Below are 26,208 nucleotides of genomic sequence, written 5' to 3'. Positions count from 1 at the left end.
ACCTCCGGATGCAAGGACCATTCCCCTGCCGCGAGGCCCTCGCGGCTGAGGAAGTCGGCGGCCCAGATGTCCACGCCGGGGATATGCACCGCGGATATCACCTGAACCGTTGCCTCTGCCCAAAGGAGAATCTTGGATACCTCGGCAAGAGCTAAGGAGCTCCAGGTCCCCCCCGATGGTTGACATATGCCACAGCCGTGGCGTTGTCCGTCTGGATCCAGACTGGTAGGCCCCTGAGAATCCTTACCCAGTGTGGGAGGGACAGAAAGATGGCCCGAATTTCGAGGACATTGATTGGCAGAAATGACTCCTGCGACGACCAACGGCCCTGAACCGTCAGATGGCGAAAAACCGCACCCCAGCCGAGCAGGCTGGCGTCCGTCGTCACCACCTGCCGGAGAACTGGAAGGAAGGACCTGCCCTGGGAGATGAGAGGTGACGACAGCCACCAGTTGAGAGACCGTTTGACCCGAGAAGAGAGTCGGATCGGCCGATCCAGGGAGAAGAACTGTCCCACTGAGACAGAATGGCTTGCTGAAGGGGTCACGAATGAAATTGTGCGAAGGGAATCGCTTCCAATGTAGCTACCATCCTCCCCAGAACCTTCATGGCCGATCGGAGGGAGGGAGGCCGAGGACCCTGGAGCAAGCGTACGTCCCGAGAAAGAGAGGATCTCTTGTCTTTGGGAAGGAAGACTCTGGTCTGACGAGTGTCGAAGAGCATTCCCAGAAAGATGATGCGCTGAGAAGGAATAGGGCAGAACTTTTTCCGGTTGACCAGCCACCCGAAACGGGTTAAGGAGTCGAGAACAATGGACAGGCTTTCGTGAGCCTGAGAAAAGGACGGAGCCTGATGAGGATGTCGTCGAGGTATGGAAACAGGACCAGGCCTCTGACTCTCAAGATGGCCATCAGCGCCGCCATGATCTTCCTGAACACCCTTGGAGCGGTTGCAAGACCGAACGGCAGGGCGACGAACTGAAAATGTTCTTGTTGCACTGCAAAGTGCAGGAATCGGTGCTGTCCGGGAAATATCGGGACATGGAGGTAGGCGTCCTGGATGTCTATTGAGCACAAAAATTACTGGGCCTCCATGGAAGCAATTACTGAACAAAGGGATTCCATCCTGAAGTGTCTCAGACGAACTCTCCTGTTCGGCAATTTGAGGTCCAGAGTGGGGCGAACCTTGCCGTCCTTTTTCGGTACCACAAAAGGGTTCGAATAGAAACCCGTGAACCGTTCTTTTTCTGGGACGGGAACGATTATCCCGGCTTTGAGAAGAGAAGCGAAGAAGCCTGGAACTAGAGCAGGATCTCTTGGAGGACAGGATTCGAAGAAACGATCCCGGGGTCGTGAAACGAACTCTATCTTGTATCCCGAGGATACAACTTCCCTGACCCATGCGTCCTCTACTGCGGAAAACCAGACATCCCTGAAAAAGAGAAGACGGCCGCCCAACCTGGGAGTTGGGCTGGAGTCTTGCCAAGAGTCATGCCGAGGTGGATCTGGGCCTGGAGGGTCTACCCTGGGAGAAGCGAGGACGCCAGGACGGAGTGGGCCTAAAGGACACCGCCTTCTTCTCTCGACGTGCCTGTGGCCTCTGTAGCTGCTGGGAAAAGGAGTTTGACGCAGCGAAGCGACGAAAAGGCCAAAAGGAGCGAAACTGCAGTCTAGGAGAAGGGCGACGAGGCTTAGCCTGGGGGAGAAGAGAACTTGTACCCCCGGTGGCGTCCATAATGATTTGATCCAGCTGGGAACCAAAGAGACGAGAGCCTTGGAAGGGCAGACTAGTGAGGGACTTTTGGAAGATAAGTCCGCCTGCCAGGTCTTGAGCCAAATGGTCCGGCGGATGGCAACAGCTTTGCTGGAAGCCTGAGCCGCACAAGACGCGGTATCCAGGGAGACGGAGACCAGGTATTCACCAGCATGGGAAATCTGGTTAGCAAGCTCCGCAAGTTGCACGGGAGGCACCCCATCCAGGATACCTCGACGGAGATCCTTGGCCCATTTGGAAATGGATATTGCGACCCAAGTGGAAGGAAAAGCTAGGCCTAGAGCCGCTGCAGCCGCTACAAAGGCTGACTTCGCAAAGGATTCTATAACTATCGTTAGAATCCTTCAAAGATGCTCCGCCGGACAGTGGAAGCACCGTGTTGGTGGACAGCCTGGAAACAGGGGGATCCACCGAGGGAGAGACCGTCCAATTGGCGGTAAGTTCTGGAGAAAAGGGATATAACACACCCAGGCGATTTCCCCTCTGAAAACGTCTGGTCGGGTTCTCTCTCTCTCTGGACAAGATTTCCTTGAAATCAGGATGAGGAGCAAAAAACTTGGAAGGTGGTTTGGCCCGTCTAAACGAAACCGCCTGATCTGCGGGTTCCGTAGAGGGATCCTTGATGCCACAGGTTTGGTTTATAGCTCCAATGAGATTCTGGACCATATCCCTCATGGTGGCGATTTGGTTAGAATCCAGCTCCGAAATATCCTCCGAGGGCGCATCAGAGAATGCCTCGCCTGAGTCAGGGGAGGAGGATCGGGGGAACGCCAACCGCAGAGGAGGGCCGTGTGGCGAGATGGAGCGAGAAGAGGATTCAGACCGATGTTCTTGTCTGGACCTTTTGTGGCTTATCAAGGAGGGCTCGGACGGCGGCTCCTGCGACCCGCTGGCTACTGCGGGGGCTGCAGGGGTAATCGATCCAGCACGGACACCAGGGTTTGAGACACCCATGTTAAGTCGGCCACCGATTGTGACAGAGAGGAAGCCCAGCCGGGATGGGGGTATCACTCTGGGGCGGATCGGCTGGGGGATCCTGGGCGGTGGGAACAATCGGGTTGCTGCAGGACTGACATAGCGGAGTGTCAGTCTGCAGCGCAGAGCTACTTACGGCAGACGAAATCCGGAGGAAGCTGTCCGGCTAGATGGTATGGACCTCCGGCGAGAAATAGACCCTTAGGCAGGAGGGTGGTAAGGCCTGCTGCCATAATCTTGATCGATCTGCGCTGCTTAAAATTAACTTTCATTGCTGGGGTTCGAACTCACAGCTCTCTGTTTGCAAGCCTGCACACCTTACCACTGTACTATATCACTCTCTTGTTCCGGAGGAGGGGACTCATGGTTCAGGAGTCCCAAGATGGCGCCGGTGGGAGGAGAAAAGGCGGTTCTCAGTGAAATTGTCGGGCGGGAGAAAAGCCCGCCCGACGAACAAGGAAAGGGGGCGGAGTCCGGCACCGGAAGTAGGCCCAGGCAGAAGCCAGGTCCTAAATTAGCGATCGGTGACCGGCATGGAAGGGCCGCAGCGGTGAACAGTGCGCCGCAGAAGGCGATAGGTGAGCGGCCGCCTACAGCGGCGGGAGTAGCGCAGTCGCAGGTCCAAAGCGGTGTGGCGGTCTGGCAAGCCGCCACGCTGAGGGAGGATGCGCGGCGCTGTAAGCGGCCAGAGGGACGCAGCTGCAGGGGGCCCGATTAGCGATGCGGCGGCCGTCAAAGCCGCCGCGCTGAAAAGAAATGAACGGCCGCATATAGCGGCCAGAGCAGGGAAGCCACAGAGGGCCGAAGCGATGCGGCGGCTGGTGAGCCGCCGCGCTGAAGAGAAATGAACGGCCGCATACAGCGGCCGGAGCAGGGAAGCCACAGGGGGCCGAAGCGATGCGGCGGCTGGTGAGCCGCCGCGCTGAAAAGAAATGAACGGCCGCATACAGCGGCCGGAGCAGGGGAGCCACTGAGGGCCGCGCTGAAGCTGGGGCTGGGAAGCCTGCAGGACCCGAGGCGGAAATGTCCCCCCCTGAGCAAGGCCACGCAGATAGCGTGCCCGGACAAGAAACGGCGCGGTGGTCCGTAAAGGCAGCCGCGCCGGAACAGGGAGGCCGCATCCACGGAAGTGGCGCGGCTGAAAAGAGATGCGATTCGCATCAGAAAACCCCTTAAATAGGAACCCCCTTTTTAGGATCCAGGGAAGCCACAGGGTGGGGAGGGAAAATACTCACCTAAACATCCCCCGCCGGTACTAACCTGGAAGGAATGAGACGTCCACGGAGCTGATGGACGTCCTCGTCTCCTCCGACCGACAGGCTCTGGTGGGCGAGTGGGTGGGGGACGGAGCCAGGACTGGACTTCTAAGCACGCTTGTGTGCTAGGATCTTGGTCCTGGAGAGGGATCTATGAGGATACGGGGTGGCAGTACACGCCGTACTCATAGTCCGCTTTGTGGGACTACAGGTGTGACTGTTCACCCTGTATCCCTTCCGGAAAATCTGAAAGGAAACGACGCACATTGAGGTAGATAAGGGTCTAATGAAAGACCCGTGTCCACCTCCTACTGACACTAAGCTAAACTGAAGAGTATAATGCCAGTCGGTGGGGTGTACACTGCAGAGGAGGAGCTAACTTTTTTATTTGCATAGTGTCAGCCTCCTAGTGGCAGCAGCATACACCCATGGTTCCTGTGTCCCCCAATGAGAGGCGATAAAGAAATTCTGTTTAGATGCTCTTTGGCTGACCAGATGATTGTTGATGTCCAAAGCAGAGGATCGTGCAATCTGTTAACTCAGAATTCCCTAAAAAGGTTTATGAAAATGTTTCTAAATGGTATAACTCCTCTAAATATCCAGAGTAGTGACCAAACAATAAAGGATTCTTAAGAAATTATCCTTACCTGGTATCAGTCTGCTTCTTCGGCATCTCTAAAAACTGGGCATTGAGGAGAGGATTATCGATTATAGACTCACTATCAGAGCCTTGAAAGCTACCAAAGGTTTCTTCTAGATCTTTCATAGGGTTGGAGATGCTGTCATCACTACTGAAGTGGCCACCATCATTAAGACCATTAACGTTAAAAACCTGACACAAAGACCCATCTTCTGCTTTCAGCGACGTCCTATCGGAAGCGCCTTCCAAACTGGGCGTCCTTTTCAAAATGTTCGTGTCGCTGGGGGACTTCGTCATCAAAGTCTCCGAGGTAATCTTTTTGGGTTCTAGTACTGCTCCAGAGTCACCACTCACAGAGTCCATGAGTAAGTCCATAGGGGGATTAGCCAGGTCAACATCTTGAGAACCATCTGATGGAAGAGCTTGCTTATTGTCTATGAGGGGGCTACCTTCATGGGAAAGAGGGCAATGGGGCATATTTTCTTCCGGCAATGGGTGGAGTAATAAAGAAACCTCGGCACTTTTCAGTAGGACGCCAATGGACAGCTTGGTCTCCTCAGCCGGTTTCCCAGTCACAGCCTCCACATCCTTGAGTAGATTGTCCATGACTTGCTTTATGGACTCCTGGAGCAGCAGTAAGAAAATATACTGGTAGTGATTGATTTGTAAGCTGACATGTTTTTGTACGTACGCAAGCATCTGGATGTCCGCCTGGGGGGACTCAAGAGCAGGGGTGGACGACAGGCTGCTGTCAAGGGACTGGGATTTCTGTAATGGCGTGCTCTGGCCGTCCATTTCAGTGCTGTAATATTGTTTTAAAAGTTTCTTGCGTTGAATACGGCCGGCAAAGTCCGTAGACTCGCTTTTGGAAAGGTTTACTAAATGGTCACAGTTAGAAGAAATCTGTTTCTGTGACTGGGCGAAACGCTTAGGCTGGCAGACCCAGACTGAGAACGGAAAAGCGTCGACAAAACTTACCGGTCGACCTTTGCCACTCTTTATTCCTTCATAATCAACCCAAAATTGTGTGAAATGTATGGCCCATATGTCCTTAGCAGCAGACGTTTTGAGTGCATTGGTGTCCAGCTTTGGTGTAATGAATCCCTTGTATACATCGTGCATTTTTGTGTCCTGTTCGAAAGCGTGCCTCTGGAATATGGGGTGCAGGAGGTCAAAACTGTCCTCGGATCTGGGGAAGGAGGTGAACGATTTGGAGTAGAATGGGTATTCTTTAAAGTCCTGAAATATGGCTTCGAGGTCTGAACGCCTACAGTTAGGAGACTGCCTGGTGTTGCTTGCTATCATTTCGGATGTCTGGACGCTGATGGCTGTTGGCTGGTCGTGGTGACAGTCGGATTTTGACTGAGAAGGTATAATTACCTGTGGAGAAAAGCAAAAGCGGAGGTCAGCCAAGAATGTCAAACAATCTCTTCTGTATAAAACTAAGCAACTTTGCAAATTACGGCTTCGTAAAAATCCTCTCTGTTCTCAAGGAGTGAAGCGCTTGCAAACAGTTTGCGGTCTGATGACCGTACATTAAAAGGTAACCTGTTATTATTCAAAATCAGACACGGACAGAAGAGGGAACCTGTGCAAGAACAATATATGGGCCTTTTGCAGTCCAAGTGTTCCTCATATTGCACAATTCCACTGGTTTTGGAGGTGGACCAAAAGCTGGAGAAGAGACTTGTCTGGCTCCACTTTGGCCCGCTCTTCCCAACGAGGCTCTTAAGGGGGAAAGTGCTTGCAAGCTGTTCGCTATAAAATTCGCCACTTTGAAGCTGACGGGATCTGGCCAACCTCAATCTTCCTGAGCTCTTCCGATGCTGCAGAGGCAAAGCTACCTCTGCTAGCGTCATGGGAGAGCGTACAGTTCGGGTACGCGACTCAGTCATGCCACTGACCTGAACTGTCAATCTTCAGGAGCGCACCTGACTGGCAAGAAGCTGAGAGGCAGGGGAGCGGCGTGCTCCTGAAGAATATGAAAAAATGGTTTCAACACACAAGTCTAAGCTAATGTGGCCCTCAAAACCATCCAGAGACTCAACTCATCTCCATATAGTATGTATTCTCCACCCCGCACATTTCCATCCACGATAGTATCTTTCAGGCGTGTCCTCAATGTGAGCCAAGTCTGGTTAAACCAAAGTTCTCCTACTATCGTGAACCACAGTCGTGATCTCAGGCAAGGCCATAGTTGTGGGCCATCACTGGTTACTTCAGCTTTCTTTCACTTACATTAATATTTATTTCAAGGTCATTATCTGAATAGAATATTAAGCTTTGAAATGTGGTGCCCTACGCACTTTCTATAGGGGCCTCATGGTGACACAGCGCTGAACTGCACTTCTTTGGATGGACTAGAAAGGAAATGATTCCAAGGACCAACCACATGCACAACATCCTTCCATCATCAGCAGAAGGACATTGCATCAATAAGATCTAATGGGATATTTGCAGATCCAGTGGATCGACACTCGAGATCAGGAGGGAAAGATTAGCTTCAGATCATACATTATGGTTACGCAGGTGCCCGTTGTCATCCCTTGGCTGAACTTGAAGGACTTTTGTCTTTTTTCATCCTCATCAACTAAGTAACCCCCTGAAAAGAGACCCTAGTGGCAAGTGATTGGCTCCAAAGTCACTTTCAATTGAGGTTGCCTTCTGCTTAATCTTTGGGACCAATTATTTTGTCGAAAACAAAGGCCTATGGAAGGATGCATGGGTGAACAAAAGCATTGGTCCTAAGTGTCCGGTAGAAAACAGTCCAACATTGACTACAACCATTAATGATGCCCAATGTCCTTGGTCTAATGAACCCAGTAGAGCATTAAACAAACACAAAACAAGTCAATTAGATAGTCAAACCAGTGATCGCTGCAGTCGGCAGGAATAGGGTTACTGGTGGCACCCGTTTGAGAAGTACTGGTTTAGGGAGGTGCTTTATCAGAATATGAGCCCATAAGAAACCCGCCCTCGGTATTAATAGCATGGGGACAGTCGATCCGTCGTCTTTTCTATCACCAGTCTTGCTTCTTCATAAAAAAAAAGTCCTGGTAGCCCGAATAAGGCGGCCATGTTTTGTAAAGTCATCATAAATGGTTGGACTGTGGGCCCGCCGTAGTATAAAATATACATGCTTTTATCTATCATTTATGTCTGGATTAACTGATGTACGTGGAATATGAAGCTGAATTATTCAGCTTGTGCTGTCCATGCAGCCTTGTTTTACCTTCAGCATGAGGCCGTCCAGGCGGATATCGATGTGCTCGTCTGACTTCGAGCTGTCGTTCAGCTTGTACATCGCCATGAACTGGTCGACGCTTTGCCTCAAGTCCAGGATAAATTGGTTCAGCCACAGAATGCTGCGCTCGTCCACAGTTATCTGCAGTGCATTCAGCTGTACATAGAGGTTGGGACTTGGAACTATGGGAAATACAAATATAAATTAACCTTCAAATTGTATTATGGTGGCTGCACAACCTGTCGCCTGATTCAGGGGCAGACGCGGACAGAAGAGTGCCCCTGTGCAGTCTAATACCTGGAAAGAAGACTAGTCTGGCTCTATTTTGGCCGGCTCTTCACAGCGCTGCTGCCGGTGATTGACAGAGCTCATCATCGTGCGTGCTTAGGAAGAGACCTGCCATCTGATTCAGGGGCGGACACAGACAGTAAAAGGCCCCTGTGCAAGAATAATATATGAGCCCTTTGCAGCCTAATACCTGGAAACAAGACTAATGTCTATCCACTTTGGCCGGCTCTTCCTAGCCCTGATGAAGGTGATTGACAGGTTTTATCCTCGTGCGTGTATATATAAAGGGACCTGTCATCTGATTCGGGGGCATACACAGACAGTAGAAAACCCCATGTGGAAGAACAAAATATGTGGGCCCTTTGCGGTCTAATATCTAGAAACAAGACTAGTGTGGATCCACTTTGGCCGGCTATTCACAGCACTGATGCAGGTGATTGACAGATGTGATGTGTGTGTGTGTATATAGGGAGAAATCTGTCATCTGATTCAGGGGCAAACACAGACAGAAGATGGCTTCTGTGTGAGAAGAATATAAGGGCCCTTTGCAGTCTAATAGCCAGAGACAAAACTAGTCTGGCTCCACTTTGGCCGGCTCTTCCCAGCGCTGATGCAGATGATTGACAGGTCTCTTCCTTGTGTGTACAAAGGAGGAGACCTGTCATGTGATTCAGGAGGGTACCTAGACAGTAGAGGGCCCCATGTAAAAATATATGGGCCCTTTGCTGTCCAATAGCTCATCATAATACACAATTCCACCCGATTTTGAGGCGGACCATCGCTGGAGAGGAGACTAGCCTGGCTCCACTTTGGTCGGCTATTCCCAGCAATGCTGCAGGTGATTGACAGGTCTCTTCCTTGTGTGAACATAGGGAGAGACCTGCCACTCAGCTCTACAAGCCCTGGGAAGAGCCGGCTGAGGGGGGTAAGGTGATTAACATAGATTTTTAAAGTCAATTTTCTCTGTTATTTTTAGAAATATATATATATATATATCTGGCTGTAATAAGGACCCAGGTTCAGATTAATACAGCCCGAGGTTTGGGCAGCATCAATCAGATGAGAGGTTGCCCAGTGAGTGAAAAATATATTTGAAGAAACGCAAGCTGGTGTAAAAAAAAAAAAAAAATTTAAAAAAAAAAAAAGGTATTCACACCTTTACTGATCACATTCTGATGATGGTACAAAATTTCAGTGTACATTTAGGTGGTCAAAAAGGTAAATGTAAAGTATCTAAAATGCCCTATTTTAATAAATTAGAGGAATTTTGTGCCAGGTTACAGCATTTTCAGTAGGCAATGTAAACCCCTCCTTTGTATAAAAGCCCCTCCATTGTATTTTCGCATCTCATTATGGGCTGCACACATTATTTTTTTTCCTCTGCAGCTTCAAACCATCTTCCTCCTATCTGCAGAATAAAACAAATAAACCCAATACTGTTATATCTCTAGGGCTCCTGTAAAATAATACAGCAAAAATAAAAAAATAAAATAAAAAATAAAATACTGTTCTTACTGGGGAAATTCTTTCCATCTGGGAAATAATATTCAGTAAATTCAATATGAATCGCAGACATTTCCTGGGGAAGATACAAGCTCTTCTTATTGCAGGAAATCATAGTTTTAGGGGAAGATCGACATTGATCTGCTGTGGATACCTGGAAAACAAAAGTGAGTAACATTTATGTCATTTAATTAGAGCCCGGAACCCGATCTCATCCCCATATTTTTGAGGCCCGTAAAGAGGCGAGTTGATGGCGTTCGGGTCCATCCATGTGAAGGTACCTAGTCGCTTGTCATGGGTGGATGGCTTCTGCATGAAAAATTGGGAACCAAGTACCTCGCCTTATTTTTTTTGTGTCCTTCTAGTGGTCACAAGCTATTAAAGGGTTTTTCTCATCTTCAATCTTCAGGACGTGTCGTTCCTCTGCCTGTTGTCTTCCCGCTTGCCGGGGGGCGGAGGACTCTAGAAGGTGGGCCGTTCTGACCAGCGGCATAGTTATGCCAGGACGGAGGGGAAGTTATGCCAGGACGGGGGGACATTATACCAGGAAGGGGCCCAGGATGAGGGAAAATGTTACTGGAAGGGGCCCAGAATGAGGGAGATTATTACAAGAAGGAGCCAGGGTGGGGGGGGGGGGTGAAGTTATGCCAGGAATGGGAGATATTATGCTAGGACGGTGGAACATTATACCAGGAAGGGGCCCAGGATGAGGGAAAACGTGATAGCATGGGGCTGAGGATGAGTGATATTACTGGAAGGGGTTCAGAATGAGGGAGATTATTACAAGAAGGAGCCAGGGCTGGGGGGGGGGGTGAAGTTATGCCAGGAATGGGAGATATTATGCTAGGACGGTGGAACATTATACCAGGAAGGGGCCCAGGATGAGGGAAAATGTTATAGCATGGGGCTGAGGATGAGTGATATTACTGGAAGGGGTCCAGAATGAGGGAGATTATTACAAGAAGGAGCCAAGACTGAGGGGGTGAAGTTATGCCAGGACGGGGAGACATTATGCTAGGACGGTGGAACATTATACCAGGAAGGCGCCCAGGATGAGGGAAAATGTTATAGCATGGGGCTGAGGATGAGTGAAAATATTACTGGAAGGGGGCCCAGAATGAGGGAGATTATTACAAGAAGGAGCCAGGACGGGGGGGAGGGGGAGTTATGCTAGGACGGGGGAACATTATACCAGGAAGGGGCCCAGGATGAGGGAAAATGTTATAGCATGGGGCTGAGGATGAGTGAAAATATTACTGGAAGGGGGCCCAGAATGAGGGAGATTATTACAAGAAGGAGCCAGGACGGGGGGGAGGGGGAGTTATGCTAGGACGGGGGAACATTATACCAGGAAGGGGTCCAGGATGAGGGAAAATGTTATAGCATGGGGCTGAGGATGAGTGAAAATATTACTGGAAGGGGGCCCAGAATGAGGGAGATTATTACAAGAAGGAGCCAGGACGGGGGGGAGGGGGAGTTATGCTAGGACGGGGGAACATTATACCAGGAAGGGGCCCAGGATGAGGGAAAATGTTATAGCATGGGGCTGAGGATGAGTGAAAATATTACTAGAAGGGGCCCAGAATGAGGGAGTTTATTACAAGAAGGAGCCAGGGCGGGGAACATTATTACATGAGGGGCGAACACATGTGTCTCTATAGGATCTAGAATGCTACAAGGGCCCATACGTCTGACCAACATGCAGGTGGGGGCCCAGGTCCAAATTCTACACTGAGACCTATTGGATTCTACTCTGCCACTGTGCACAAGCAAAGCCGCCTCTGATGGTAGCATTGGAAAAGAAATTGCAAAGTTGCTTATTTTTATTAATAATAATAATAATAATTTTTAATAATAATAATTTTTACAAGCACTTGGCAGCAATTTTACCCATTTAGAATGAGAAAACGCCTCTAACATGTGGCTTCTTACATTTTGATTTAGGAGAATAGCGACGTGGTTTACATCCCCCTACTGACCACAGAAAATCAAGTGGGAAAATACTTTTTACCTGTTTTTTAAAAGAAACAGACATAAAGCAATTCCACATTCTAAACACAGAGGAATGGAGGCCTTTGGAAAAATGCCTCTCATTCGTCTATGCCGTACAGGGGTTTCGCTCGCTTTTCCTCTGGGGTTTCTATTCTCACAGTTCAGCCATCCATAAATCCCATCTGCAATAAATGACATTCGTGGAGGAGGACGGCTGCTGGGAGGCCGATATTACATGAAATAGAAAATTGCAGATATAGATTTTACATTAGACCTAAACGCTTATGTCTTGGGGCTAATATACTCATGAAAAAATTATTTATATGTTAACCTCTTAAAAACCATGCCTGAAAAGGGCCTAAAAGGGGTTATCCACTTTCGGAAAGGAGGTTTTTTCTATAAGCGCTGTTAGGAAAAAACAAAAAAACATACGTCTTACTCACCCTCCCCGGGTCCAGCGCCAAGTCTCCACCTCTGCCCCCAATGTCTGTTGCTGTCGGCAGCCCTGACGTCAACAGCTTAGCAGACAACGGAGCTCAGCAGCTCTTCCGATGTAGCATGAGCCCTTGAGTGCACCGACTGGCGGCTGCATTGTTAAAGTGACAGCGCTGCAGGGAAAAAACTGGCAACAGCAATGGAGAACCAGCTCTGGACCAGAGGAGGGTGAGTAAAGAACAGTTTGGGATTTTTTTTTTTATTTATTCCTTTTTTACTAGCAACCGAGTGTAGAGGAAATACAATAAAAAAAAAAAGGAGACAACCCCTTTAATGATCTAATTTTTTTTCCAGTTTTACCTGGCGGGGTTTATGTGATATATAAACACCAAGTAGCAAGTGTTTGTGACGTGCAAAGGAAATGATACATGGTTTTCTAAATATTTTACAAATATAAATCTGAAAATTGTGATGTGCATTTTTATTCACCCCCTGTAGTCTGATACCCCTAAATAACATCCCGAGTGACCATTTGCCCCCAGAAGTCACAATTAGCAAATTGAGTCCATCTGTGTGTACCTCAGTATAACTACAGATGCTCTGTGAAGGCCTCAGAGGTTTGTTTGAGAACATTTAGGGATCAAACAGCATCATGAAAACCAAGGAGCACACCGGAGAGGTCAGGGATAAAGTTGTGAAGAAGAGTAAAGCAGGGTTAGGTTATAAAAAAATAGTCCAAGCTCTGAACATCTCACGGAGCACTGTTCAATCCATCATCCAGAAATAGAAGGAGTATGGCACAACTACAAACCTACCAAAACATGGGCGTCCACCTAAACTGACATTCCAAGCAAGGAGAGCAATAATTAGAGAAGCAGCCAAGGCGCCCTTGGTCACTCTGGAGGAGATGCAGAAATCCACAACTCGGGTGCTGTGTGGAATTTGTCCACAGGACAACTATTAATCATGTATTCCACAAATCTGGCCTTAATGGTAAAGTGGCAAGAAGAAAGACCTTTCTGAAAACAATCTATAAGTCCTGTTTGCAAAAAGCCATGTAGGGGACACGGCGAACATATGGAAGAAGGTGCTCGGCTCAGATGAGACCAAAGTAGAACTTTTTTGGCTATGTGTAGCAGGAAACAAGCACCACACACACACATCATCCTGGAAACACCATCCCCACCGTCATATATGGTGGAGGCAGCATCATGCTATGGGGAAAACTTTTCTTCAGCAGGGACAGGGAAGCTGGTCAGAGTTGATGGAAAGGCGCCTGGAGCTAAATACAGGGCAATCCTGTAGAAAAACTGGATATAGGCTGCAAAAGACATGACACTAGGGCGTAGGTTCACCTTCAAGCAGGACAATGACAATAAACCTACTGTCAGAGCTACAATGGATGGTTTACATCAATTATTCATGTTTGTGAATGACCCACGGTGCCAAGACTTGAAAACAAAACGCTTCCATCCAATCTCACTGAGCGAGAGCAAATAAAAAAAAGGGGCAAAAATGTAGAGACAGACCCCAAAAGGCTTGCAGCACTAATTACAGTGAAAGGGGGTCCTACAAAGTATTGACTCACGGGGGCTGAAAACAAATACACGTCACAATTTCCAGATTTATATTTTTTTAAATATTTAGAAAACCCATGTTTTATTTACTTTACATTTCACAAATACTTACTACTTTATGTTGGTGTATCACAAAATCACAATAAAATACATTTACATTTGTGGGTGTAACGTGAAAAAACTGGTAAAGTTCAAGGGGTATGAATACTTTTTCAAGACGATGTACATATAAGGTTAAGAAAAGGTCTCCAAAGTCAAACAGCTCTGTAGCAAATTGGTACTTCTAGTCCTGCAGGTAAAACAAAAGCCCCAGAAGAAGCTGTGGATGCGAAACTCGGGATTCCACTAGCACACTATATAATACAGAAGCGGGATATTTGCAATAGAATACTTCACTTACTTGGAAAATGTTAAAATCAGCAAGTCTGACCACAAAAGAGCTGGACATTAGTTTGGATTTCAGCTGCTCTAACGTTGCTGTGGGAAAAGATCCTTTGCTGCTGGCATCGGAACCTAAAAAAAAAAAAATAAAAATCAAAACATGTACACAAATATTCGCAGAAAGTATTAGAAGTGATGGTTTAAGCAATAGCGGAACCCACATCATAAAAAAAAACTAGAGTCCTAGTACTCTTCCTCTCTGAAGAGACAATTTGCATATTTCATTTCCCAAAGGAGCATGTATGGCTTTTAAGTCTCCTCACTCTGACATAACAGGCTTGGCTTGACACTCTCCAGAAGGAGAAACCTTACCCCTTAGACCCCAAGTCGAGAGCCTCTCACCTAGCCAAATCAGATCTCATACTTTACACTGATGAGGGGCAGAACCCTGAAACACTGTGTCTGAAAACTGAGATTATGGTTTGGCTTTTATCCTAAGTCATATTGCAAGGCTCGTTAAGGGTTGATATTGACTTTTAGGATCGCCGCTTCCGATAGGTGGCGCTAGAGTTCAAGTTCTCTTCCTCTTTGAAGAGAAAATTGGCATATTTAAAGTTTCCAGAGGAGCATGCATGGCCTATAAGTCTCCTCACTCTGACATGCCAGGCTTGACATGCCACTTTCAACACGGAGAAACGTTACCACTTGGACCATAAAAGTCTGAAATGTGAAAATATAACACAGGGAATTCCTGGCAGAATAGATTTTCTTTTTTTTGGTCACTTCACCTCCCTCTCAAAAATGCATAAAAACCATGAAAATCATACTGACCTGCAAAATCAAATCACCAACCAGGTCAATAACGCAAGTAGAAATGGTGGAATTTTTTTTTATTTTATTTTTCCTCCTCTATTCCGGGAGTAGGAGAACATAACTACTTAACTTCAACAACAGTGCCACCCTTGTCCACAGGTTGTGGGTGGTACTACAGTTCATCCCCGTTTACGTTAATGGATCTGCAATACCAACTCATGGCCATGTGTAGCACTGCTTGAGGAGGAAAGCATAAATGTGTCTCTACTTCAAAGGAATCCCATATATATATTTTTTTTTTTATTTTTTTTTTTACTTACCGTACATGCATGTATTTTTAGCCAAAATTATTTTTTGAGTTTGATTAATATGTTGCACCATTTTGCTCTGTGTTGCTCTATTCTTGGCTGCAGAATGAGTAAACTGAGAATCCGTCAGTGAGCTTGTTCGAAAGTGAGAGTCATTAACTTTTTGAAGCCGATAATCTTTAAAAACCACATAAAAAAAATTGTATCAACGTAATATTTACTTCCTTCTTCTGTAATTTATGAGTACAGAGTTCAGCACAACTTTTAAGGTGTCAAATCAGCAAGGAGAAGCTCAGAGGGAAGAGAAGAGTTATAAACTCTCCGGACAGAACACGCTCACTGACAGATTCTCCGTTACCTTACACTCTAGCCAGAAATAGATCACTAAACAAACTTTGCTGCAAACTTTTTAATTAGACAAAAAAATCTAAATTTACTTTTAGCCCAAAATATATGCATTTAACAATTCAAAAATGGTTTTTTTCTAAACCAGGCAGTCTCTTTAAGATTAGCTTTGGACTCACTTGTAATCACTTTATTTCCAGGAGGGGGGCGTTTAGGAAAAAATAAAAATCAGAGAGCATTTTAAAGGGGCAATCCCATCTCCAAGATCCTATCCCAATATGTAGAAGGTGTAATAATACTATTAGCAAATACCTTCAATTAGAAATGTAATACAGTTCTTCTGATTAACTATGTCACTTACCCCATGTGCAAGGAATTGGAGTAGGTTGGGTATCCATGGTTACGACCACTAATATAGTGACAGTTAGTGGTCATAACCATGGTTTCCTAAGCTGATACAATTCCCTGCACATGGGATAAGTGACAGAGAATCAGAAGAACTATACTACTTTTATAATTTAATGTATTTGCTAACGTTATTATTACACCTACCACATATTGGGATAGGGTAAGAAAACAACATTAAAAAAAAAAATTATATATATATTTATATATTCCCTGTAAATTTCACCTGGTTGTCCATACTGTTGGGATATGTTGGGCATGGATTTGGTGGGAGACCCCGATTTGTGGTCTTTTACCGCTTGCTTTAACATATCTGCATTACACTTAAACTCCTGAAGAAGCTCCTGTGCCCAGGAACATCTCGTCTTGGTGGCGTCTCCATAATACATCCAGTGGCTGCAGCTGTCACCTGCGAACACAAGAGTCACATCTGTATATGTAGAGAACTTACAGAAAGGAATGAGGGGGTTAAAGAATTTCTACGCAGATGCGACATTCCGCTTGAGATTTACAATTCTACACCATAACCTCTTGTGTTGATTGACATGGATCACTTTGGAGAGCTGCTGAATCGAATCCACCAGCCCGGTACGCACCGACACATACACAGCATCAAAATGGGCATGCTCAGATCCATCTCTCGTCTGCAGCGGCCGCCCGCAGCATCCACGGTCACATGGTGACAGGAGAGTATGGAGAGAGCATTCTGACACTGCAGAGAGAGTGTGTGCGCACTCTTATCCCCCTCATCCCCTTCTGCTGTCAGCATCCGCAGCTGTGTGACTCTATGTGCCGCAAGCGGCCGCTGCAAACTGGAGAGTGATGTGAGCGCAGCGGCACACACTGTGTGCGCGCTCAACGTCACCAGTGTCAGTGCGTGCAGGACTGAGGATTCAATTCAGGCAGCGCTCCAAAGTGACAGCTGTCAATCAACATAATGAGAGGTATGGAGGATTGTAACTGAGGAGAGTCGGAAAATTGTAATAGAGGGGGCAGTGAGGAGAATTATAATTAAGGGGGGCGATAGGGAGGACTGTCATTGAGGAGGGCGGAAAGGAGAACTATAATCGAGGGGGCGTTGCAAAGGATTGTAATTCGGGGGGTGCTACGGATGATTGCATCAGGGAAGAGTACGGAGGATTGTAAATGAGGGGCGGTTAGAAGGAACATACTTGAGGGGGCAGTACGGAGGATTGTAATGGAAGAGGCAGTACGGAGGATTGTAATGGAGGGGGCAGTACGGAGGATTGTAATGGAGGGGGCAGTACGGAGGATTGTAATGGAGGGGGCAGTACGGAGGATTGTAATAGAGGGGGCAGTACAGAGGATTGTAATGGAGGGGGCAGTACAGAGGATTGTAATGGAGGGGGCAGTACGGAGGATTGTAATGGAGGGGGCAGTACAGAGGATTGTAATGGAGGGGGCAGTACGGAGGATTGTAATAGAGGGGGCAGTACAGAGGATTGTAATGGAGGGGGCAGTACAGAGGATTGTAATGGAGGGGGCAGTACGGAGGATTGTAATGGAGGGGGCAGTACAGAGGATTGTAATGGAGGGGGCAGTACGGAGGATTGTAATGGAGGGGGCAGTACAGAGGATTGTAATGGAGGGGGCAGTACGGAGGATTGTAATGGAGGGGGCAGTACAGAGGATTGTAATGGAGGGGGCAGTACAGAGGATTGTAATGGAGGGGGCAGCACGGAGGATTGTAATGGAGAGGGCAGCACGGAGGATTGTAATGGAGGGGGCAGTACGGAGGATTGTAATGGAGGGGGCAGTACGGAGGATTGTAATAGAGGGGGCAGTACAGAGGATTGTAATGGAGGGGGCAGTACAGAGGATTGTAATGGAGGGGGCAGTACGGAGGATTGTAATGGAGGGGGCAGTACAGAGGATTGTAATGGAGGGGGCAGTACGGAGGATTGTAATGGAGGGGGCAGTACAGAGGATTGTAATGGAGGGGGCAGTACGGAGGATTGTAATGGAGGGGGCAGTACAGAGGATTGTAATGGAGGGGGCAGTACAGAGGATTGTAATGGAGGGGGCAGCACGGAGGATTGTAATGGAGAGGGCAGCACGGAGGATTGTAATGGAGGGGGCAGTACGGAGGATTGTAATGGAGGGGGCAGTACGGAGGATTGTAATGGAGGGGGCAGTACGGAGGATTGTAATGGAGGGGGCAGTACGGAGGATTGTAATGGAGGAGGCAGTACGGAGGATTGTAAATGAGGGGCGGTAAGGAGGAACATACTTGAGGGGGCAGTACGGAGGATTGTAATGGAGGGGGCAGTACGGAGGATTGTAATGGAGGGGGCAGTACGGAGGATTGTAAATGAGGGGCGGTAAGGAGGAACATACTTGAGGGGGCAGTACAGAGGATTGTAATGGAGGGGGCAGTACGGAGGATTGTAATGGAGGGGGCAGTACGGAGGATTGTAATGGAGGGGGCAGTACGGAGGATTGTAATGGAGGGGGCAGTACGGAGGATTGTAATGGAGGGGGCAGTACGGAGGATTGTAATGGAGGGGGCAGTACAGAGGATTGTAATGGAGGGAGCAGTACGGAGGATTGTAATGGAGGGGGCAGTACGGAGGATTGTAATGGAGGGGGCAGTACGGAGGATTGTAATGGAGGGGGCAGTACGGAGGATTGTAATGGAGGGGACAGTACAGAGGATTGTAATGGAGGGGGCAGTACGGAGGATTGTAATGGAGGGGGCAGTACGGAGGATTGTAATGGAGGGGGCAGTACAGAGGATTGTAATGGAGGGGGCAGTACGGAGGATTGTAATGGAGGGGGCAGTACGGAGGATTGTAATGGAGGGGGCAGTACAGAGGATTGTAATGGAGGGAGCAGTACGGAGGATTGTAATGTAGGGGACAGTACAGAGGATTGTAATGGAGGGGGCAGTACGGAGGATTGTAATGGAGGGGGCAGTACGGAGGATTGTAATGGAGGGGGCAGTACAGAGGATTGTAATGGAGGGGGCAGTACGGAGGATTGTAATGGAGGGGGCAGTACGGAGGATTGTAATGGAGGGGGCAGTACGGAGGATTGTAATGGAGGGGGCAGTACGGAGGATTGTAATGGAGGGGGCAGTACGGAGGATTGTAATGGAGGGGGCAGTACGGAGGATTGTAATGGCTGGGGCAGTACAGAGGATTGTAACTGAGGAGGTAGTATGGAGGATTGTAATTGGGGGTGCTACGGATGATTGCATCAGGGAAGAGTACGGAGGATTGTAAATGAGGGGCGGTTAGGAGGAACATACTTGAGGGAGCAGTACAGAGGATTGTAACTAAGGAGGCAGTATGGAGGATTGTAATGGAGGGAGGAGGTACATTTTAATGCGCTTTTGGTCATGCAAAGCATGCACTGAAACCCCCTCTTTTACATTACTAATTAAAAAAAAAATTATACATATATTAAAAAAATTATTATATATAAGTAAACATATATATATGTAAATGTACACTGCAAGTGTTATTTTTTTAGGGGCCAAGACCTCGATATGATTGTATAAGTGGTTTAATTTGAATTTTGTGGGGTGATAGAATCTCTTTCAATCTATGATATAAAATATATAAATAAAATGTATTAAGAGGAAACAAACCTTCCCTGTGATACGGGTAATAGTCCACCGTCAGCTGACTGAATGACAACTGCATGGCTCCTCCCGTAATTCTCCTGTCCAAAACTGTAAAAGTATCGTATTAATTCCTAATATATGGAGTGAAAATATGATACACGGGACACAAAAACCCTCCCACATCACACCATGCTGTCCCTATGTAGGGGTGCACCCGGACAGAAAAAGGCCCCTATAAGAACACACAAGCCTTCAAAATACACAAGTTACGGCAGTTCCCGGGTTACGAACTAGAAGTTCTGTAGGGTTGTTCGGAAGCTGAATTCAGTACATGGCCGGCAATAACTTTTGTGATTTTTGACTTATAAAGAAACGCAAATATGGAAATGACACAGGTGAGTACAAAGCCTTATGTGCGTGAAGAGCCGTCACCAATTCTGAGCTTCATTTCGTCTGGGGCCACAGTTTTGTAAAAGAACCTCTTCTGTGTATAAACAAGTTCTTCTCTTCAAGTTAAGACTCTGCGTTCAGGTCCATAACCCGTTACTTTGGTCTTTCCCTATGCTAGGAACTCGCCTGTTACAGGAGCAACAACTCCTACCCTTAACAGTTGGACGACTCTAGTTCTACGAGGAGGTTATCATCTTTAGGAGAAAACTCAAGCTTGACCCAAAAGCTTAGCAGACCCAAGAACTTGATGGAGTCTACTCCAAGGTTCCCAGTCAACATGGTAGGGAATTTATGGACTAAAGCATTTTCTGGCAGGTTGACCAAGGGGTATTAGAAACTTATTCTAGGCTTTATAGGTATAAAAATATGGCAATGACTGGGGCTTTCAACAGGCAATACCATAGCCCTTTCTCCGCTCACAAATCATGTCATGGGTGGGCCGATAGTTGTCTGAATGGACACCTTCCATAACAGGTAGTAGTATGGAACAAATTGAAAACTAAGCAGAATGGGCCCTCAGGTCGGACTTTTGGATTTGTCACCTTTTTCGGCAGAGTGAATGTCATCACAGATGTGCAGATCCAGATGGGAAATCACTAGATGATAGGAGGTTTCTTTCACATCGAAGTCTCGGAACAGCTTAAGTATAGCTTGGTTCTGTTCAGCAGTCGCTGAGGTTTGCTGGGTCTTTACTTGCTGTGAGCTGGTGGGGGGTGTCCAACTCTGAGCAGGAGGGGAATAAAACCCATTAACGGCAAAACACTGGCATTGTTCTACAAAAACCTGAATGTTATAAGGGGATAAAACTTACGGCCGATGGAAACAGAATTAGCCATAAAATGTTACCTGTGCTGGCTCTGCGGAGGCGGCATTACTCTTTCTCTGGGCTGTGGACTTCTCTATTGCTTCACTTAGGGACTTGGCATACTGGACCATAGCTTTCAGCTGCGAGTCAGTCAGCACCCACAACAAATCATCCAGGATAAGAACCAGTTTTGACGCCAACACATAACAATCTTTGAGCTGTCGAAAAAACATAAGAACATACACTTAGGTTATGAAGATGACAGCTGTCTATAATGCCAAATCGGAGGTCAAAAAGCCAAAATCGGAGGTCATAAAGCCAAATCGGAGGTCATAAAGCCAAATCGGAGGTCAAAGCCAAATCGGAGGTCAAAGCCAAATCGGAGGTCAAAGCCAAATCGGAGGTCCCTCCCCATTATCCCAAATTCATTCTAAGGCTTCATAAGACAACCCCTCTAAAAAGGGAAAAACTATTGTCATGTGTTGACATTTTTTAGAACACGTCTTAAGGTAAAACAGATCCGTAAAATAATTTTGGTGTTTGGAGATTTGTAAAAAAAATGGAATTTGTTGTGAATTTCCCCCCCAAAAATTCAAAGTCACCAGAATACCAACTTTTTGGGACTCAACTCAAGCCGGTTACTATTTTGCTTGATTTTTTTATGGGGCTGAAAAACAATTAAAAAAATTATTTATAATTATCCTCACCAGTCTCAGATCCCCCAAATACCAGTACTGCAGTTTCAGCTCCCTGCTCGGCTTTCCGTTTACTTCTGGTCTTTGGTCTTCTGTCCCATATCTTTGGCCACTGACTAGATCTCACAACATGGTCACTTAGGATGCGATACAAGGAGTCCAAGTCACTGTTGGAAGATCGTGGATAAAAGACCAAAGCGTCGAAGTCGAGAAGACCGAAGACCTGAAGTGAGACGAGGTCCAGGCAGGGGGCTCCAGTGACAAAACAGGTGAACGAGGGGTCTGGTACAGGTGAATATAATCGTTTAATTTTAACCCCATTCCCAGCCCTCAATTTATTATGCTTTGGGGTCTGCAGTAATCTCCGAGCATAATAAATGGCAATTAGGTCACTTTTGCTTAAGACTAAGTTTATGTTGTCTGAATCAAATCTACCAGCCAAGACAAAAGATTCTGCCCCAAACGAATTTTGGAGATTTGCTCATACCTAGCGGTGTGTACATTTAATTTTAGTTTTAGAATTTTATGGAGGATGAACATAAGTATGTACATATTTCTTATGCATTTTGCATTATGCTAAAAGCTTAGATAGTAACAGTTTAACTGTTTAGATGCTGCAGATAATAGCAACCACAGCATCTAAGTTTTTTGAAAATAGGAGGGGGCTATTAATCGCCTCATCCGCCATTTGGAAATAAAAAATTTGATTCGTATTTCGACATCCATAAAGATCCAAACCATTAAAATATTATGTTGTTTATAGCTTGAAGACTTCCCCATCTCCAAATTCTGCTGTTATACTCTCCAAAGGAGAACTCTAGCAGTTTTTTTCCCATTGCCCACTGTGTTAGCACACAACAATGTGCCTACACTATAAATTTAAATATTTGATCATCGCTGGCGTCTGCCGTTTCCAGCGTTGCACCGGTGCTCTCCTGCATCATGTGACCACAATTGTGACCGGCCGGCTCACACAGCATTTTGTGTGTGGACCATAAGTCACTTTCTTCAAAGTAACAAGGCCTAATTGTGTGAGCCAGCAAGAAAGAACTGCCATTTCATTATTCAGGAGAGGACTGCAGAAGCGCAGGAAACGGCAGGCGCCTACAATGTATAAGTATTTTAATGCACACACATTTTGGATTGCAAAAAGAAGGGGCAATAAAAAAATACAAAAAACCTGCTAAATGAACTAGTGGTCCACTTTGTGAGTCAGCCAATCAGAGCTGCAGCCGCATGATAAAGGAGAGGACTGGAGCAGCGTTGGAAACGGGAGACGACACAAACAAAAATACTTGGATAAAGGTGCCCTTCAATTTAGGCTCATGGTTAATTGGTGTACAACCAGGCTCGGACTGGCCCACAGGAGAACAGGGGAATCCCTCGGTGGACCTCTAGGCCCCCATCCTTACTGTATGGGCAGTACTTATCAGAATTCACTTGAATCTCTCTGTGCAGAAAAAGGCAGCATCCCACCATTCATTAGCCAAACTACCTAGTTTATTGTTATATAGATATCTAGGTAAATTTGTGAACCAGGGTCATGTAATATTTGTATGCAAGTGAAAAGTGGACCCCCAAAGTCAATGTTACTGGTGGGCCCTTGGCACCCCAGTCCGACACGGTGTACAACTACTCGATGGCGAGACAATAAATGCCTTGTTGCCACCAACCCATCTTCCTAGAAGGCTTCTAGACCAGGGTTGTGGAGTCCGTAAGCCAAAACTCCGACACCTCAATCTCCATGACCCTGACTCCAACTCCACCAAAATAGGCTCCGACTCCGTCTCCACGACTCAGACTCCCTGCCAGGGCTGTGGAGTTGGTAAGCCAAACCTCTGACGACTCAGACTCCAAGACACAAGACTCCAAGACACAAGACTCCAAGACACAAGACTCCAAGACACAAGACTCCAAGACACAAGACTCCAAGACACAAGACTCCAAGACACAAGACTCCAAGACACAAGACTCCAAGACACAAGGCTCCAAGACACAAGACTCCAAGACACAAGACTCCAAGACACAAGACTCCAAGACACAAGACTCCAAGACACAAGACTCCAAGACACAAGACTCCAAGACACAAGACTCCAAGACACAAGACTCCAAGACACAAGACTCCAAGACACAAGACTCCAAGACACAAGACTCCAAGACACAAGACTCCAAGACACAGACTCCAAGACCCAGACTCCAAGACCCAGACTCCAAGACCCAGACTCCAAGACTCAGACTCCAAGACTCAGACTCCACAGCCCCATTCTAGACTGAAGAACTCAGGGGGATTAAGTACCTAACCCTGATGATCAGTAACCAAACTATAACTGAAAGCCCCTCCAGTATGGTTTTTCATACACTTGTGGAGTGACTTTCTAGTAGATCCCCTTTAAAGTAGAAAAATATCCCAACTGAAAGCTACAGGGAGAGATCCTACATTTTGAATCCTGAAGAAGGTTACAAAGATGGTGTTCAAAAAATAAAGCTGCCCTTTTAGGAGACACCATGAAACATACAGCTTTTCCATTTCTGTCTTAATCTTAACTTACAAACTGATTTTTACCCCCCGCCTCCATGTAATTATGTGGATGAAAAAAAAAAGTAAACAGTTTCGAAGTGAACAAGATGACAGATGGCGGAAGAGAGAGAGAGAGAAGAAGATGGAGATTCCACGGCTCATAGAGGGAGAGAAAATGTTCAGACTCACTCTTCTCTTCAACGTGACTCGAATTTTGGACTGATTGGTGATCAAACGGACGGGCGCGCTCATTATTTCATGCTCGGAACTCTGAATGGCATCTGCTTCTATCCGGATCATCTGCCAGTTAATCTCTTTGAATGTCAGTATCTTTATAAGAAAAAAAAAGAAAGAAGAAAAGAGATCCTTCATATACGTGCCCATCTCATGTAAAACACAGTTAGGGCACAGTCAGATGGCCATATAGCAAGGAAGACAATGCTCGGACTGGCCGGCGGCTATCCTTACCCAAGTGTGACAGCATATATTTCTATGCGGCTGTCAGGCTCAGGACAGGAGAGCCGATGGCCAGTCCAAGGATTGCATTGTGATCCTCACGAGAGTAATTCTGCCATCTGACTGCAAATTCACATAACATACCAATGAATGGAGGAACCCTACGTGTTCACCAGAACAGTAGCCATTTTGCTGCTCCTTTTTCGCAAACCCCAAATCAGACCCATTACCCGCTGTAAGGCAACTGGCTGCCACAGGAGCCGTCCCACACTGCTCAGTCTGACTTCGGAGAACATTAAGTATTTGTTGCTGACATTTTTTTAACATTCACAAGAATAGGTGAAAATCGCTGCAAGAATCGACAAACCACTTCGAATCTCTAAAGGCAAAAAAAGCAAAGTGTGAACGAGACTTTAGGAAAATCATTCACAATGCTTCGATTTGTGTGACAAAACTTGAACGGAATTAAAAAATACAAAAATTCAGCAAATAATTAAGGTGTGAACATAAGTCTAAATGCAAACCTATGTAGAGAGGCCCTGCCCCACTCTGACATATGTGAGAAGAAGGTGGAAAACATCATGCAAAAAAAAAAAAATTATATATATATATACATATATATATATATATATATATATATATATATATATATATATACACACACACATATGTGTGTGTGTGAGATAGCGCTTACTGCATGTGTTGGGGGACACTCACTTAGCGACGGGACTCAGTCACACAGGCACGTTCTTCTCACAAAAACAGTCCATGTGGTTTTACTATGGCGTCTTAAACCGGGTCCTGCACAGTTCATTGTAAACTTCATAGAACACAATAGGCAACAACCGGTGACATTAAGTTGCAGCTTTAACGCAGATATTTCATATACGGCTTTAACTCACAGTGCAGACACTACACTCACCAGTCCTCCTTAACTAGTTCCTGTGGGTGTCCGTACGCCATATCAATGTCTCTAGTCATATAGCGCACACGACATTGATTCGCAGTCTCTAAACACGCTAGACCTCACTTCGTCCAGTTACCGTGGGAGACCACACAGTTCATTACTGACCCCCTGTAAGTGCACACAGTTCCCCATACTCTGGGTTACCTTCCAGGAGCTCCTTCTCCACACGCTGACTCCAGCCAGTCCTCGCTTTCAGGGACGCTGCCGACCTGTGATCACCATCCCGGAGAATGCCTTGCTCACTAGGCCACCTGACAGTCCAGATCCTCAGACGGGCTGTAGCTCCCCCAGTGCAGTGCAGTTGCAGACTGCCTCCACTCCTTTCCATGTGCTCTTCAGGAATCCTACTCCCAGGACTTCCAACACAGGCCACTCAGTGCGCTATTCAGGATGTCCGTCCCCACCTGGGACCGTCCAACATACAAGTCTCTAAGTGCGCTATTCAGGGATCCGATCCCACTCCCAGGATCTCCCAACACACCAGTCTTTAGATCCGTGGCCTCACAGTGCGCTAATCAGGGATCCAGTCCATACTCAGGACCTCCCAACACACAAGCCGTCCAGGATCTACACAGTCTCCATTACATAGACCATTCAGGTCCATACACAGGAACCACTACAGACTCCATTGCAGAGACCATCTGACCACACCATGGTCACATTATGTAGTTGTAACCACTCCCAAAAGATGGGTGGTGTGTGTGGCTAGTTCGACCCGCCCAGCTCTCATAACTAGCCCTGTAAGCATCCCTTCAGAACCATACAAACACTTGTAGGACTACAGGTCCCAGAA

The 26,208-nt window shown here is 46.8% G+C and overlaps 1 protein-coding gene across 2 annotated transcripts in view; it reads right to left on the bottom strand.

Annotated features, from left to right (window-relative positions):
• BLTP3B (bridge-like lipid transfer protein family member 3B) overlaps nucleotides 1-26,208 on the bottom strand; it is a 97,195-nt gene that overhangs the window by 37,452 nt on the left and 33,535 nt on the right. For both annotated transcript variants that reach the window (XR_011320668.1, XM_069763468.1), the window contains exons 6-14: nucleotides 24,182-24,322; nucleotides 20,821-20,997; nucleotides 20,517-20,697; nucleotides 19,549-19,632; nucleotides 16,162-16,344; nucleotides 14,084-14,196; nucleotides 9,692-9,833; nucleotides 7,877-8,070; nucleotides 4,652-6,024 (exon numbers count right to left, since the gene is read on the bottom strand). Coding sequence is in view for 1 of the 2 variants with exons in the window: in XM_069763468.1 (XP_069619569.1) it covers nucleotides 4,652-6,024; nucleotides 7,877-8,070; nucleotides 9,692-9,833; nucleotides 14,084-14,196; nucleotides 16,162-16,344; nucleotides 19,549-19,632; nucleotides 20,517-20,697; nucleotides 20,821-20,997; nucleotides 24,182-24,322 (2,588 nt within the window). In the remaining variant the exon portion in view is untranslated. The remainder of the gene's footprint in view (nucleotides 1-4,651; nucleotides 6,025-7,876; nucleotides 8,071-9,691; nucleotides 9,834-14,083; nucleotides 14,197-16,161; nucleotides 16,345-19,548; nucleotides 19,633-20,516; nucleotides 20,698-20,820; nucleotides 20,998-24,181; nucleotides 24,323-26,208) is intronic.

Source organism: Ranitomeya imitator, chromosome 4, assembly GCF_032444005.1.
Source record: "Ranitomeya imitator isolate aRanImi1 chromosome 4, aRanImi1.pri, whole genome shotgun sequence".
Lineage (NCBI taxonomy): Eukaryota > Metazoa > Chordata > Amphibia > Anura > Dendrobatidae > Ranitomeya > Ranitomeya imitator.
Note: the sequence above shows the minus strand (reverse complement) of the source record. Positions and strands in the feature narration are given on the sequence as shown.